This window comes from Aptenodytes forsteri, unplaced genomic scaffold, assembly GCF_000699145.1.
Source record: "Aptenodytes forsteri isolate BGI_AS27 unplaced genomic scaffold, ASM69914v1 Scaffold181, whole genome shotgun sequence".
NCBI lineage: Eukaryota > Metazoa > Chordata > Aves > Sphenisciformes > Spheniscidae > Aptenodytes > Aptenodytes forsteri.
The window spans coordinates 1946837-1961928 of record NW_008795702.1 but is presented as its reverse complement, the minus strand read 5'-3'; the positions used below and the strand labels follow the sequence as shown (position 1 = coordinate 1961928).

Here is a 15092-nt window from a genome sequence, read left to right as displayed (position 1 = left end):
GCTGCTTTGCATTAATACAGATTCTTTTCCTAGTAAGCGCCAAGTGCTTTTTTCATGCTACACGAAGTTTTAATTAAAAATGCAAGTTTAGGAGAAAGCCCGTTTCACTGTGAGATACGCCGATAGAGTAGAACTTCTCCTGAGGTCTGTTAATTCACTGGGCTTTTCTGCTGAAGTACTGTGTCCTCTGAGTCCATTTCATGTTGATCACCAGCTCAGGAAAGGCTTGGTTACACAGAGATACTCTGAATAGTTAAGGTGCATCAATTGAAAGAGCAGGGCTTACCTGCTGTAGTATAATCCTCCCAAGGCCACTCTACGCCTGAGAGGTACTGTCTGTGGAAGGGTTCATCAGTTTCCGCCTCCTGAATGTTGAATTCACCACTCTGATTAATATGCTTTAAGTTTGTGTGCTGATTACATGTTGGCATGGCTGAAGGTATAACTTGAGATCCTAATGAGTTACGGGTGAAGGAAGTGAGGTATAAAGTCCAGACCCAGTAATTTTTGTTGGATCTGTGATCATGATGTGTTGGCCAACTTGGGTGTGTCCGTATCACCCTCCTAAGACCAGGAACGTGCCGTATGGCCAGTCAGGAGAGGAGAGAGCAGGAGTACTAGTTCCAGCTGGTGGAGGAGGGTGGCATCAGTCAGAGGATGAGGTTAAGTATGAGGACAGAAGCATAGCTCAGATAAAATGAAGTTATCAACAGCTGATGTGAAATATACTGCTAATAATAACTGATATTTAAATAAATGCAGTCATTCTGATGGACTTTTAAATAGAACTCTAGTTTTTTATTAAATTTGGCTTTTTATTTTTAAAAAAAGCTTCTTAAAACAAATTAATCAGTTAATTACAGTGTAAATATACAAACAAATTACCACAGTCATTATTTCACGATCCATGGCAGTTGCCAAAGTACACACTTTTAGTTTGTGGCACGTAGTAATTTTCATGAGTGTATCCATCTAGGGAAGAGAACTTTCGATTCCCTTGCATCTGCTGAGCAGCAGGAATGCTCATGGATGATTGCTGTGGACTGGGTGGCTTACAGCTATCTGCTTGTATGAGTTATTTGATTTGAGGTTTGGGCAAACTTCCGGAGAGAAAATACCTGTGACACAGTCTTCCCAGTATGTGGGTTGCAGTGGTATTGTAAACTGCATGTGTCACACTTTGTAATTGCAAAAATATACCCACACCCACTTGTTGATGCCAAATAATTCTAATGATGAGCATGGAAAGGCAAAATAGTTGTTTGACTGGAAGAATTTGGATGGTCTATTGGAGGGGTGCTGTCAAGGTTGAGTATGATAGGAAGCATGAATCTTCACAGCTGGTACTTGATAAATCTAATGAGAGGAAAAGGCATGGCCTACATCGACAGTTAAAAATAGAGGGGGTTGCATTTTCTTCTGGTGACAGCTTTAAATCTGAGCTCTGTTCTTGTCTTTTGGCATCTCTGCAGTCTCTTGATGAAATACGCATTTGTGAGTTACACAACTGTATGTTTACTTGCGAAGGAAGGTAATATTAGTACTGAGCAATAAATATGTCAACTCCTCCACTAAAAATATATTTAAAAGTGGGTAAACTTTTGAACAGAGTTTCTTTTCTGTTGATCTTTTCCCTGTCAGCCTAAACATGTCTAACACCTAAGTGCTGGCTGCTGCAGTCCCTTTGAAGCAGAGTTTGGAGCTCATATGACAATGCTGCAGCATTTTGGAATGTGAAGCCAGTGTGGGGAAAAAAAAAAAACGCATTTTGGAATGTGAAGCCAGTGTGGGGGAAAAAAAAAAACCCCAAGCAAAACCCCCCATACCTCCCTCCCTTTTCTTTTGGGAGTGGGAAGGGGAAAGGGGAATAGAGCTTAAACCTCTGCTGGCTTCTGTGCTCATAATGTTCTGGGTGGGATGGTCTCCAGAATGGATGATCTCCAGATGGGATCATGTCAGCCAGTTCTGACTACTGTGGGACTTCAGCAAACTGTCAGGGTTTCAGCAGTAGTTTATGTGTAAAGCAGTTTGTGGTCTGTTTTATATTATGCCTTTCATTCTGTAGCTTTCATCCTTTAAGCTTTTTGCGTGGAACTTCATGAGGCCAAAGAATACTAACAAGGGTAAATTACTCAAAGTTTCCAACAGAAAGAGAGCATTGGTTTTTTGTTAAACCTTCTTTGCTTTCTCGCTTGCCTACAGGAATTGCCATATGTATGTAGATGGTTTTGGCTCTGGCTGTAAGTTCTTGATTGACGCTTCCTGCTTGGTAGGAGTAGTGTTATGCTTTTACATCAGCTGCAAATGGTTATGAGTTATTAACTGACTGTGAGACTTCAAGCCAAGCATCTTGTGTTCCCTTTGCAGAAACGCAGCTGAATGGAGCTTAAAGGGCCACAGATGAAAGAACTTGGAACACCTTTCTGAAGGTTTAAGATGTGTCTGACAGTGACCTCCTTACCTTAGTAATAAAGAAGAGTTTTTCAACAGGAGCTTAGGATATCTTTACTCCAGCTTATTAATATACTAACTGGAATGGTGTTCTGACAACAGTTCTCCGTAGTAAAGTACTTACCCTACTACAGAACAGTATTATTTTCTCTACTGATAATGCAACTCAATGGAGGAAAGTAATGTTTTGATAAGCATGCGTGAAGATCGTTCCTTTCATGTGCGATACAGGTAAGACTGTATTAATTCTAGTATGGATGAAAAAGTGCTGTTAATAATAGAAAACTAAACAAGTTGCAACAAATAGTTTGGTATCTCTGTTACTAGTGTTACTGAAACTGAAAGCTAAAATAACTTTTTTTTTCTTGATTTTTGAACGATGGAAATTCACTTTTATATAGTAGATTATATTAATATAATTACATGATTGCATAGTGTTGGAACTGTGTGCAGTTGCAGAATAGTACATGATTGTCTGTGTTTCTGATAGAATGATATGAAGTATGATCCCTGCATGGTAACAGCTACTCTGTCTTCTTTTAGCTTTTGGGCTGCATATGCAAATTGTTGAGTTTTGTCCGCTAAAGTTCTCTGTACTTGTCCCGTTACTGCTTCTATGAATGATGAATTTTTAGGTGCGCTGTCATCTACAGCAGTATTTCCTTGCCTACAATAAAGAGATTTGATTGATAGATAAAAACTCCTGTGATACCTTGGACTAAAAGAGTACTGTTATTGCAAGTCGAGAGGGTTCGTGATTTCCCTTCTGAGGGCTTTTATAATTTTCCTTCTGGAACCCCCTTTACAGACGTGGGACAACATGCTAGCATTGCAGACTCCCTCTAATGAACCCGAACAACAGAGGCATTGTGTAGTGCGTGGTAGTTGGATGGCTGGTGTTTGGAAGGGTAAATCTTGCAGCTCATTCAATAGGAAGGGACACTGCAACACTGGAATGATTGTTTTAAAAACAAATAAAAAGCATGATTATTCTTGTGTGCTCCCCCCACTCTCTCCCCTGTTCGTCCTTGCTTTGGAGGCCTTTTCCTTGCTAGCTAACAGGAACAAAGCACTACCCTTATTTGTAAGACAGCACATGCTACGGCTTAAAATTAATTCTGAAGACGTTCTGACAGTGTTAGATTGCTGTTAGATTGGTCTGCACTTCCGTTTCATAGAAGTACAGTGTTAGTTCTGGTTAGCAGTGCAGTCAGCAGGAGGAGCTTTTTCATGGTCAGTAGGGAGAAAATCAGCAAATAATCTGTAATTTACTTTCTGCTCTCTTTATTTTGCTGAAATCTTCATATGGTGGCTTTGACAGCAGGAATCCCTCAGTGTGTGAGCATGGTATTTCTAAGTGTTTCCTGAATGCATCTAGCTCCCAGCATTCCTGTAACAACTTTACCCACGCTGTTGCTGGTGCTCTTGGTCCTCCCCAGACAACTGTAGAAGATCCTTGCTCAGTCTTTAATAAAAGCAGGAGCTGTTCAGGGTGCTATTATAGAAGTCAGTGGATGAAGAAAGCGGCACGGCCAATTGTCTGGTTTAAATTGACAAGCCAAAAAAACCTTCAGAAAAATTGGCAAGCAGAGTCAGGGCAAAATGTTGTACTACTTTATGCTGTATTTCAGTACAGGCTTGAATGATACTGATTAACAATAAAACTTTTAATGGCCTTATTAAACCTTTCTGTAAGAACTGTAATCTGATGAACATTTTAAAAAATCAAGGCATAAACCTTTCAATTTTTTTAAATATTAAACTTTTCTAAAACTTAGAGAAACTGTAAATTAATTCAGTATATTGAACTGAAATTTTGTGATTAATTTCCTAGCTATAATTTGGAAAGGTTTTATTTGGTTGTAGTTTAAAAATTAATGCAGGAAAGAATAGGTCATAAATTGCTGGGGGTGGTGGTGTTATTTATCAGTGTGTAAAATTTTTTACCTACAGGTATTGTCCCAGGCTCGTTTGGCTCTCACACTGCTTTTTCCTTCCCACTGGTATTCCAGCAGCACTGACTTTGAAAAGAAGCTGGTGGCCCACTCCTGAGGAAAGGCTTTACTAGGGGTCTGTTTCTTACTGTGCAAGCTGTTTCTTTCTCCCCACTCTAGTTGACCAGTATCACTTTAGCAGCTATAAAAATGCTTACACTGGTGGAAGGAAACTATTTTTTATTCTTATGTTCTTTAGCGACTGAAAATAAAATGCTGATGTTAAACGGGACTAATAAGTGATCTATAGAGTAAATATTTGTAGAACTCACTTGTCTTGGCCTGCTAAATTCATACACCAAAAACTTGTAACTGCTTTTATCTTGACTGAAGCAAAAGAACCCAAAATTCAGGTGTGTGGTTTCTTCGTGTGTGAGTGTGTTGTTTTGTTTCTAAGTTTGCCATCGAACTTAGTTTGACTAAACACAGTGTTCCAGTGGAGCTGTAGTTAAGTTGTTTGGAGTGATCAATGTGGTATGCTGCTCATTATGTATTGAGACCAAGAATTAAGGGCAGGAGTCAGGAATAGTATGTGTTCTTTATTATAGAATGCTGTGGCGTTAGTAATTTTATGCACCTATTAAAGAGAGATAATAGGGTTTTTTTGTTTTGTGTCTAGGTATGTTATGTGTATGGACGTGTTTATGGCAAATTGCATGGCAGCCCCGTTCCCCCTCAGTGGCAAAAAATCCCCTTAGTGGGAACTGAACGGAGTAAAACTAAACTAATTATGTTTAAAGATTGTAGTAATTGATGAGTCTTCTTGCCTTCTTCTTTTGCCTTAGTTCTTACCAGTTTTCTGTTCTTTATTGTAAGATGAGAACAGCTGAAGGAAGGGAGACTCTAAAATGGGAGAAAAAAACGGAGGCTAGGGTGGAGGCATATGCATAGGGTTTATATTCTTGTAAGTATAAAGGTTCAAAAGAGAATGTGAAGAAGGTCAGAGAAGAACAAGGGAAAAAAAAGAAGGGGGGGGAGGGGGAGAAAAGGGAGCCAGGCAAGATGAAAAGCTTAGAGGGACAGATAAGGATGAGGTAGTTTTACAAATGAGAAATTATTCAGGAGATGCCAGCCTTTCAGAGAACAGGTCCAGGCAGCCATAAACAGAATAACAAAACAAAGCCCTGGATGAGTATTTCCACAGTAATATCTGGAAGAACATTATCCTGTTTAGCAGGAACAGAATTTCATTAGAAGTACACAGATGAATGGGCCTTGTTCTCTTCTCGTCTCTGCGGATTCAATGTGTCTTTTGTTTAGCCATTGGATGCTGAATAAATAAGTAATTCAGTTCAGCCCTGGGAAGAGAAGGTAATTTCATATTCTCCTTGTAACTATTTAATGACTTCCTAAAACATTGATAACCTAGCCCTGTCTAGTCTGCTGCCATGCTATTTAACCGTTAGTAGTGACAGTTAAAACATTCCTAAGAGGTGATGGTTTTTTGACTGCAGAACACCTATGTAAATCTTTTAAAAAAAAAAAAAACAAAAAACAAACAAACCAACTTGTGTTAATTTTTGTAACAGTCCTTTAAGGTAATGGAGGGGAAAAAACCTCCAAACCAAGCCCAAACTTTCTCTGAGTCCAGTTTTGGTACTTGATGGATAAGCCTAGCAAATTTTTAAAATAACTAAATGATTTCATAGCTCTTATGTAATGCGAATAAAATATTAATATTGGGTACAGGCAACTGTGGAAATAAATACTACATTTTCTCTATTCTTTTTTTTATAGCTTATTTAGATTTTGAAATTGTAGAAGGTCAGTAAAAATGATCCAAATGGAATTACAGCTTTAATTTGCTGTCCAGATTCTAACAACCTGTTATCACAACCTTTCTAGAGTTGCACTCAAGAGTAGTGTTAAATTTTGGGTTCTTTTTTACTCAAACAATTACTAATTCCCATTCTCATTTACTTCCTGTAATTCTGGTTGAATTGAAACATTCTGTAATAACAGCTGATTTTCATCAGCCTGGATATAAGCCTTAGCTTCATAGTTATTTATGTTCTGTATGAAAAAACCCAAATCTTTCATTTTTATAAGTTATATTAAGTCTGGGGTTGCAAAGTCAAAAGATTATGTTTCAGGTTCCTTGATGAAATGGTAATGCTGTCTTGGCATTTGGCAGTCTTTGACATGGTGTGAAATTAATTGAATGCAGTATATTGGGAAAATTACCGGTCCATCGCATTCTCTGATACTGTCTTTGTCCCTTTTTAAACTGTGCCTTTTCTTCATATATTAGGTGGCTGACGCATCACAGTTGCAAATCAAAGCATGAATTTTTTTTAACGGGATAAATTCACTTACAAAACTGGAGTCCAATATAGCATTTTGGCTGTTATTATGTCGCATACACATTTTGGTGAAAGCTCTGCCCTTTTTAGCCGCTCAAGCTAAAAATCTAAAGAAATGAATGTGATTGTGTAATGGTCTAAATCTTTGCACTAAGGAGCACCATATTTTCTAGCCGTCACTTTAATTGGACATGTCAGTTAACATGAGGTGCCCGGAGAGGACCTCTTTGGATAGGATTAAGATTACCCAATGAAGTGTTTTAAGTCTTAAACCTTCACTTGCTGATGGTGTAATCATTTCTGCCTGTACTTAACTGTACTTAATAATTTCTGCCTTTTTCTGCCTTACATTCAACACATGCCCAATGTAATAAAAACCAGGTTGTGTGTTCTAGCAAATAGGAATGCTTTAACTTCTCTGGGAAGAGCTTCCAAACCTAAAAATACTGCATGTATTATGGATATCCAACCTGAGAAGTTGGGCCTGGGAAGAACTTCATGCCCAAGTTATCATTTGCTGTCTGCGTCTTTACCAACTACCAAGCATACAGTATTTTTAATCGCAGAAGTTAAATATGTCTGTCATCTCGTTGTGCTTAAGTTGTGGAATGTCGAAGACCAGCAGGTACGGTACTATTTTGTGTTGATAGCTTATTTTACTTATGATCCAAATTCTTCTAGTTCTCTTGAAAGTCATTGGATTTTTCAAAAATATTTCCTCCTTGCTCAGATTTGAGTAGAATGTTGTATAACCTGTTTTTTTCCCCGATTTAGAAAAATTAAGAAATGTAAACATTGCAGGTATGTTAAACACTTCATCACTATGTCTCGTCAAAACAGCTGTCTTCTGGTGTTGTCATTAAAGTAACTTTTGGAACAGCAAACATTTGATTGTCGCTATTACTGATCTGTGCATATGAACGGAAACAGTTTTAGGAATAGAATTCTAAATGGTTTATTCTCAACCAGGTAAACATCAAATGATGACATAACGAGGGTATCTTTAATTACATAAAATGTTCTCTTTTGGAGTGCAAGCCCTTGCACTTACTGTGTAATCCATCTTGAAGAAAAATTCAAAACAGTACACAAATTTACAAAGTTGATGTCCACTTTTTGGCAAAATTAGCACTTTAAACACTTACAGAATGCCTCTTGCTGAGTTTTCTGTTTGAAAAATCTTTTAAAAGCAGAATGATGGTGGTTTTTGTGAGCTTTTTAAAATGCATGTATCTTGAAAAAAGCCGTAGAGAACCATATTGCTTCAAGATCAAGACCCTGAAGTCGTCTTCCTTCTCATCCTCCTCTCCCCTACCTCCCTCGCATCTCGGAACTGGAAAGTAGGAAATGTTTGTATATAATCATTAACACTTACTGAAATGTTACCTTTTGTACACTTGAATTCACAGTAGCAAAAATAATCTTAATTTTTTTTTTGGCAGCTGCAGTTCTCTAACAGCTTCTTTGTTCATTGTTCAAAATGTAATCTTCTGGAAATTCTGCTATAAATTCATTCATGAGTATCTTCTTTACTGCTTGCAGTATTTTGTACCTGTATAATTACACAATTAGTTGCTCATAGTAATGAAAAATATTCCAGTGGCTTCTGGAATGATGACATCTCAATTAAGTAACTTGAATCGACATACATTTTGTTGTTAATTCCATCTAGATCTTTCTTCTTTACCCTCTGAGAATTTTCATTGCAGTGACACTATAGGAAATGGTGAAGTGCCAAGGAGTATTGAATTACATAGGAAACAACTTTGGGAAAAATAGTCACGGTCTTTGATACACAGGAATATTTGAATTTTAATTTTTTTTTTTTTTCCATAAGACCATAAGACATTTTGCGGGTAACTGTGGTATCAACCTAAAAATAAAGAGTGCTTACGTTTGTCAAAATCAGTATTTGCCAAGAACAGCTTGATTTTTTAGGTCACTTTTCTGAAATTATCTAGATGGTGAAAACTCTGCATTGTTGAATCCTACAGGTGCTATATATGGGCAAAGCAGTGTTTGGATTTCCTCCCTGAGACTTAAAAAGAAAGAAAGAAAAAACAAAAGTTGAAGCTATTTGTTCTAATGTTATGTTCGCTCAGCACTGTTGAAGCTGCGATTTCCATTTCAGTGTTAGTTTTTGTAATATTATAGTACCGAGCTCATTGCTTGTACTGTGGTGCTGACTCCCACTCCCTGTCCTAAACAAATAGAGACTCTCTGCGTAAAATAACCTCTTCAAAATTCAGGTTATTGGACAAAGTACTACATTTAGAGTGACCGTTTTCCTTTTTACTTAAATTGTGCAGGATGGAGGCTTCCTGCCTAGAGCTGGCTTTGGAAGGTGAGCGCCTGTGTAAAGCAGGAGATTGCCGAGCTGGTGTATCTTTCTTTGAAGCAGCTGTTCAGGTTGGAACGGAAGATTTAAAAACACTCAGTGCTATTTACAGCCAGTTAGGCAATGCCTATTTCTACTTGCATGAATATGCAAAGGCCTTGGAATACCATCACCATGATTTAACTCTTGCAAGGTAATCTTGTGTCTGTCTTTAACCATGTTCTCCATTTCATCCCATTCTTGTCGAGACGAGCAGTTGACTGTTCATTGTCCTACCAAACCCTGCTATTACTACCGGATAATGAGTGAATGTGGTGGTGGCAGAGGGGTCTGGCAGGTAACTTGATTGCCCTTTAACCTGGGAGCTAATACTCGCTCTAGCACCTTAATTCTAGTACTGACTGAGGCCTCACCAGGTTTGTGGGTAATTAACTGGCTTCTTTAAAACCCACCCTTTCTTTACCCTTTCCTGTTTCTAAACCTCAGTCTGTCTGGTTCTCCAGAATGTTAAGCTGGCTCTCTTGTTCACTAGACAGAACTCACTCATGTTTCTCTGTGTAAGACTCATGATATAATACTGTGAAATCTGAAAAGCCTGTGCATTTCATACACTGTTTATGCATCTGACTTTTAATGATTTGGTATAGATCCAATAAAAGACACAGGCACCTAATGTACTTAACCTCAATTTAGGCACAGATCTATTCTTCCCCCTGCCTTAACCTGCTCAAGTGCTGTAACCTCGTGGGAACTTGTTTTGTTGTGTTACTCCCCAAGTATCACGGTCTGAGTGGTTCAGCGGCAGTCTTTTGCCTTAGTCTCATGTAGAATCTCAAAATGTAGCATTACCTCTGAGCCTTCTGGGAGACCAGTATGTCTTGTAAGTAATGTAAGACTATGATAGTCAAGTAAAATGCAGAAACAGTTAAACCTCTTTCTAATGCTGGGACTGTCTTTCTACATAATCATTAAGAAGTTTCTCTTTATTCTCTTCCTAAAAGAAGTGAGGGGTTTTGTTTGGTGGTGTTTTTGGGGTTTTTTTTAAATGTTAAGTAGACGATCAGTACCATGAATACTAGCAGTTGCACAAACAGCACCAACAAAATTAAATGTCTGTAACCACAGATTGAACAATGTTTATGTGAGTGCATTTTAGATATAAAGTGAACTGAATACATACGCGTTTACATGGTTGTAATCTCTTTTCAGAAATTCTTCTGTCTACCATACGTTGATCATCTGCTTGGTTTCAAATTATACACTATTTACTGGGTGCTTTATTTCTGCAATTTAGGACAATTGGAGATCTACTGGGAGAAGCTAAAGCTAGTGGGAATCTGGGCAACACCTTAAAGGTACTTGGGAATTTTGAAGAAGCTATTGTTTGTTGTCAGAGACATCTGGATATTTCCAGAGAGCTTAATGATAAGGTAAGAATTGCTTAGGAATCTGGAAGTAAACTGCTGATACATATTACTGAACCCTGTTGTACTGGTAATGCGTGCCACCTTTCAGAGAGAAGTAAATACTGAATATTCAATTATTTCTTCTAGACAGTAACAATCTGTTAGTTGCAAGATAGTTGTTTGCACCTGGAAGACTATAGATCCAGATTAATAAATATTATCCTGTTTTGTGTGTTTTGGTTGTGGGTTTTTTTTTATTTAATTTTTAATGATAATTCGCCTCAAGAATTATTATGTATCTTGCACCTCAAAAGGAAGTAGTATGCAAAACAATTTGATTGAGGGTTGCGAGTGGGTGGGAGTAAGGTGGGTGATAAGAACATGTTCAGAATGGGCAGAGCATGTGTTGACAACTAGTTAAACTTTTTTTCCCATCTGTGGATCGTACCAATAGTTGTTGTGACACGAGACTTTGAAGCATAAAATTTTAATGCCTTATTTTACTTTTGGTTTAGGTTGGAGAAGCAAGAGCACTGTATAATCTGGGAAATGTGTATCACTCTAACGGGAAAAATGTAGCTAGTGCTGGGACTCATGATCCAGGGGAACTTCCAGATGATGTGAAAAATGCTTTACAAAAAGCTGCAAATTACTATGAGTAAGTGGTAGCTTTAAGTGTTGGGGATTGAGAGGATACGGTTATCTAGGTCATTAGAATATTGGGAGATTTGTGGTGTCATGACTAACCTGTGGCACGCTTCTGTTGAGAACAGTGGTACCTGTCAATTTTTTCCCTACTAAACTGGAGAGTGCGCTATTTTTTTGTTACGCTCTCATTTTTAGTGTACCTCTTACTACCTGGTAAGTCCTTCCCTTACGTTAGAATCCAGTTGTACTCTTCAAACCGGACTGAGACAACAATAGGACCTCGGTGTACTTGTGTATAATGTAGCTCTAACTAGAAGCGAGCACACCAGCTTGAGTACGAATGCAGTTAAGTTCAGTATCTCACAGGAAATGTTTCCCACTCAGTGGAAGATTTACGGTTGCATAAAGGCCATTAAAATAGGCCAATGTAGAATACCTCTACCTTTTTCTTTATATAAATGGAAAGATTTTTTAAAAATTATTATTATTTAAATGACTGTGAGAAAAAAACCTCTTAAAAGTCACTATTCTTCCCCTTCTCACTTCCCCCAAAAAAGGGAAAACCTGAAAATAGTAACAGAGCTGGGTGATAGAGCAGCACAAGGACGTGCCTTTGGAAATCTGGGAAACACACACTATCTTCTGGGCAACTTCAGGAGTGCGGTTCTGGCCCATGAACAGGTACAACAATGTGCTAGTAAGGAATTCTGTTCTAGCAAAATATCACCGGTTGCTCCTGATCTTAAGTTACGTGTATTGTGTTGGATCTTGTTGCAAGTTTTTTAATGCAAACTTTAAATCTTAATGGCACAGCTTCAAGTTTGGCTGTTCCTTTCAAGCATTGCTGGCCTAAAGAACAGATATAGACGCACAGTGGAAAAACTATGAACATGTATTTCTGTATGCAAATGTATGTTACAAAGTACAAAACTGAGTAAATAACGCAATTATTTCACATTTTTAAGCGTCTCCTAATTGCAAAAGAATTTGGTGATAGATCAGCGGAAAGAAGAGCGTACAGCAATCTTGGAAACGCCTACATATTCCTGGGTGAATTTGAAACCGCTTCTGAATACTACAAGTTAGTTGACTGCTTATAAATATAATTTATACCTCTTCTTGTACAGTCGTGCCTGGTACTTTAGCTCACTGTAGAACAGCCACCTCTTCAAAATACACTTAGAAAAGAGCTGCATTTGTTTAGCAAAAATAACATTTTTCCCTAGTTGCTTTAACTATTCTGGTTCTTTCAAGGGAGGGGCAGCATTAATCTTTCTTATTTCTTTAACTTTTTTGTTACTTTAAATAGAGTCTTCTCAGCACTGTAGACATCTTTCTGTTGATAGGCATTTATTCCCCTTCATTCTAGAACCAAGCATTACTGTCTTAGCAAGTTCTGGAATGATCCAAGTAACTTCAGTACGCCTGAGATGGGTAGCTGTCTCGGGTACACTCACTGGCTGAGATAAGCGGTGCATGTCAACACCATTTTACAGATTTAGTCTGTATTTTCAATCAAGACTTTTTTCTTGATCTCTGCACCACTAAGCAGTTGCTGCTGTAACTTGGGAAAATACAAGCTCGGCAAAGATACAGCATAGGTGTTGTTAGCGTCTTACGTGGATTTCAGAGCTTACCCGTTCTTTTTGAAAAGGGAAAAAAAGCCTCAACACTGAGCAGATTCCTCTTAGCACTCAAATTCTTCTTACCCAGCAGGGGCAGGCTGGCTCGGTGGTTATAGGTCTGTCTTGCTCATGCTGGTGGAGAATATGCAGTACTTACTCTAATGCTGGTACTAAACTGTTTCAAGTGCATCCTGTCAGGAAAACCGCTACAAATTACTGATGAAGCAATAAATTAGAACTAGAAGATGCTGTTTGAGGGATGAGTCTGCTCTCTAATAAAGTAAATGGAAATAGGTTGCAGCGGAGGGGAGTGGAAGACAGACAAAATCTTGTAAGAGTTTGCAAGGTAGTAGTTTATTAGCAGCTAATTTGCCGGCCTGGTGTCCTAATTTGTTTAATTTGTGTAATTGATTTTTTTAGTTGCGCAAGTACACTTTTTAAAACTCTTCCTTATAGTGATTTTTGAGGTGACTAACCCTTTCTTTCAGGAGGACGTTACAGCTGGCTCGACAGCTTAAAGACAGAGCTGTGGAAGCACAGGCCTGCTACAGCCTTGGGAACACATACACTTTGCTTCAAGATTATGAAAAAGCAATTGATTATCATTTGAAACACCTTGTGATTGCTCAGGAATTAAATGATAAGTAAGCCCTAAGAGATTGTTTAATGTATGTACGACACTAACCAAATCCTGTTACCTCTAACTCTGCTGTCATTGTTCTCTATATGACAGCTGAATTAATGGGAATTCCCTACAGTGCTGGGCTCCAGTTTTCATATGGGGGGAAAAAAAATTACTCATGAAAGTATTGCAGCTAATGAGTCCGAGATGAAAGAGGAATTGATGAATGATTGTCTCTACATCTTCTTCTGTCAGCAGCATCTTTGTAAATTAAGGAAAAGCAAAGCGGATCTCTCTTTCCTGGCTTCATTATAATAATTTTGCATACCTTCACAAGAATAAGTCTCCTACTTTTCCACAAATTAAGAAGAGGGGAGGGGATGGGGAAAGGAGAATAATACAGTAGCAAGTAATGCTTATTTTATAATCATGATTTCTAAGGCCTTTTTTATAACGTTGGGTACAACTAATATTTTTTACAACTTCTAAATGCACTTCTTCTAACTCAATAAGCAGAATATATGAAGAATAGTAAGGCATGCAATCTGAGGAAAAGCAAAGTAGGTTATAAAATGTTCCATGCTTGCAAAACTGAGTGACTTACGTTTGCTGTGAGCTTAAAAATTAAAATTTTGATCACATTTGCTCATATTTATGGTTACACCCCGATCACACTCCTTTAAATACAATACTTAAGGTGTTGGTGTTGGAATGGTTTCTCATGAGAGCTGCCTTCTTGGCTCAGCAATCTTATTGTGGCAGCATTATGAAAACCTGACCCCTAGTGTTCAGCCAGTAAAGGTGTAATTGAAAATGTGATTATTTTTTGCAGAATTGGTGAAGGAAGAGCATGCTGGAGTTTAGGGAATGCATATACTGCTCTGGGAAATCATGACCAAGCTATGCATTTTGCAGAAAGGCACTTGGAGATTTCAAGAGAGGTATGGTTTTCACACTCTGCGTATGTTGGCTGGTTGGTTTTCGCTCTCGCTTACAGTGATTTTACGGAGGTGTGTCCATGCCTGCAATTTTGAATAATGGAATGGATTTTGAATGATTCCAAATTATTTCAGCCATGTCTCACTGCAACTAGCTCCTTAGTTCTTGTGCCACCTCCAATAACGTCAGCATGGAATTCAAGTTAATAGCCTAGCAGAGGTTATTTTAGGCTTTGTTACGTACCTTTTAGTTGTTACGTACTTCATTAAAAAGATGATTCTCTGTTTTCAACCAGGAAAACTTTTTCAGCCTTTTTCTCCCAGATTTACATATGTGTATTCTTTGTTACAGTAATAGAACTGCTTATTTTATTTGGTTGCAGGTAGGAGATAGAAGTGGGGAACTCACTGCTAGACTTAATCTCTCAGATCTTCAAATGGTTCTCGGATTAAGCTACAGCACAAACAACTCCATGTTGTCAGAAAGCCATGTGGTAGATAACAGTTTGAATGGTATGTGCCTACTTCTGCAGTACTTTCTAACACTGAACTTCAAAAATAATCTGTTGTTTGCATTGTTTTCTGACTACAGATGGTTGAGTATGTAGGTTCGGTTTTTTTCCCCCACCAGCAAAAAAAGGTTGTTTCTGCAGTATTGGACCCCTGCAGCTCCTCCTTTTCTGGAGGATTTATATTGTCAATCACAGGTTACTGCTTAGTTTCTTCACACGATGTTTCTAATTGTGTGTCGTCCCCCCGTCCTCCCC

At 38.2% G+C, this 15092-nt stretch overlaps 1 protein-coding gene across 1 annotated transcript in view; it reads left to right on the top strand.

Moving 5' to 3' along the window:
• Positions 1 to 2363: 2363 nt before the first annotated feature.
• GPSM2 (G-protein signaling modulator 2) overlaps positions 2364 to 15092 on the top strand; it is a 19145-nt gene continuing 6416 nt past the window's right edge. The window contains exons 1-9 of the mRNA XM_009283181.2: positions 2364 to 2682; positions 9058 to 9279; positions 10381 to 10516; positions 11008 to 11150; positions 11698 to 11821; positions 12106 to 12221; positions 13254 to 13409; positions 14220 to 14328; positions 14709 to 14838. Of these exons, the coding sequence (XP_009281456.1) occupies positions 2621 to 2682; positions 9058 to 9279; positions 10381 to 10516; positions 11008 to 11150; positions 11698 to 11821; positions 12106 to 12221; positions 13254 to 13409; positions 14220 to 14328; positions 14709 to 14838 (1198 nt within the window). The 5' untranslated portion in view covers positions 2364 to 2620. The remainder of the gene's footprint in view (positions 2683 to 9057; positions 9280 to 10380; positions 10517 to 11007; positions 11151 to 11697; positions 11822 to 12105; positions 12222 to 13253; positions 13410 to 14219; positions 14329 to 14708; positions 14839 to 15092) is intronic.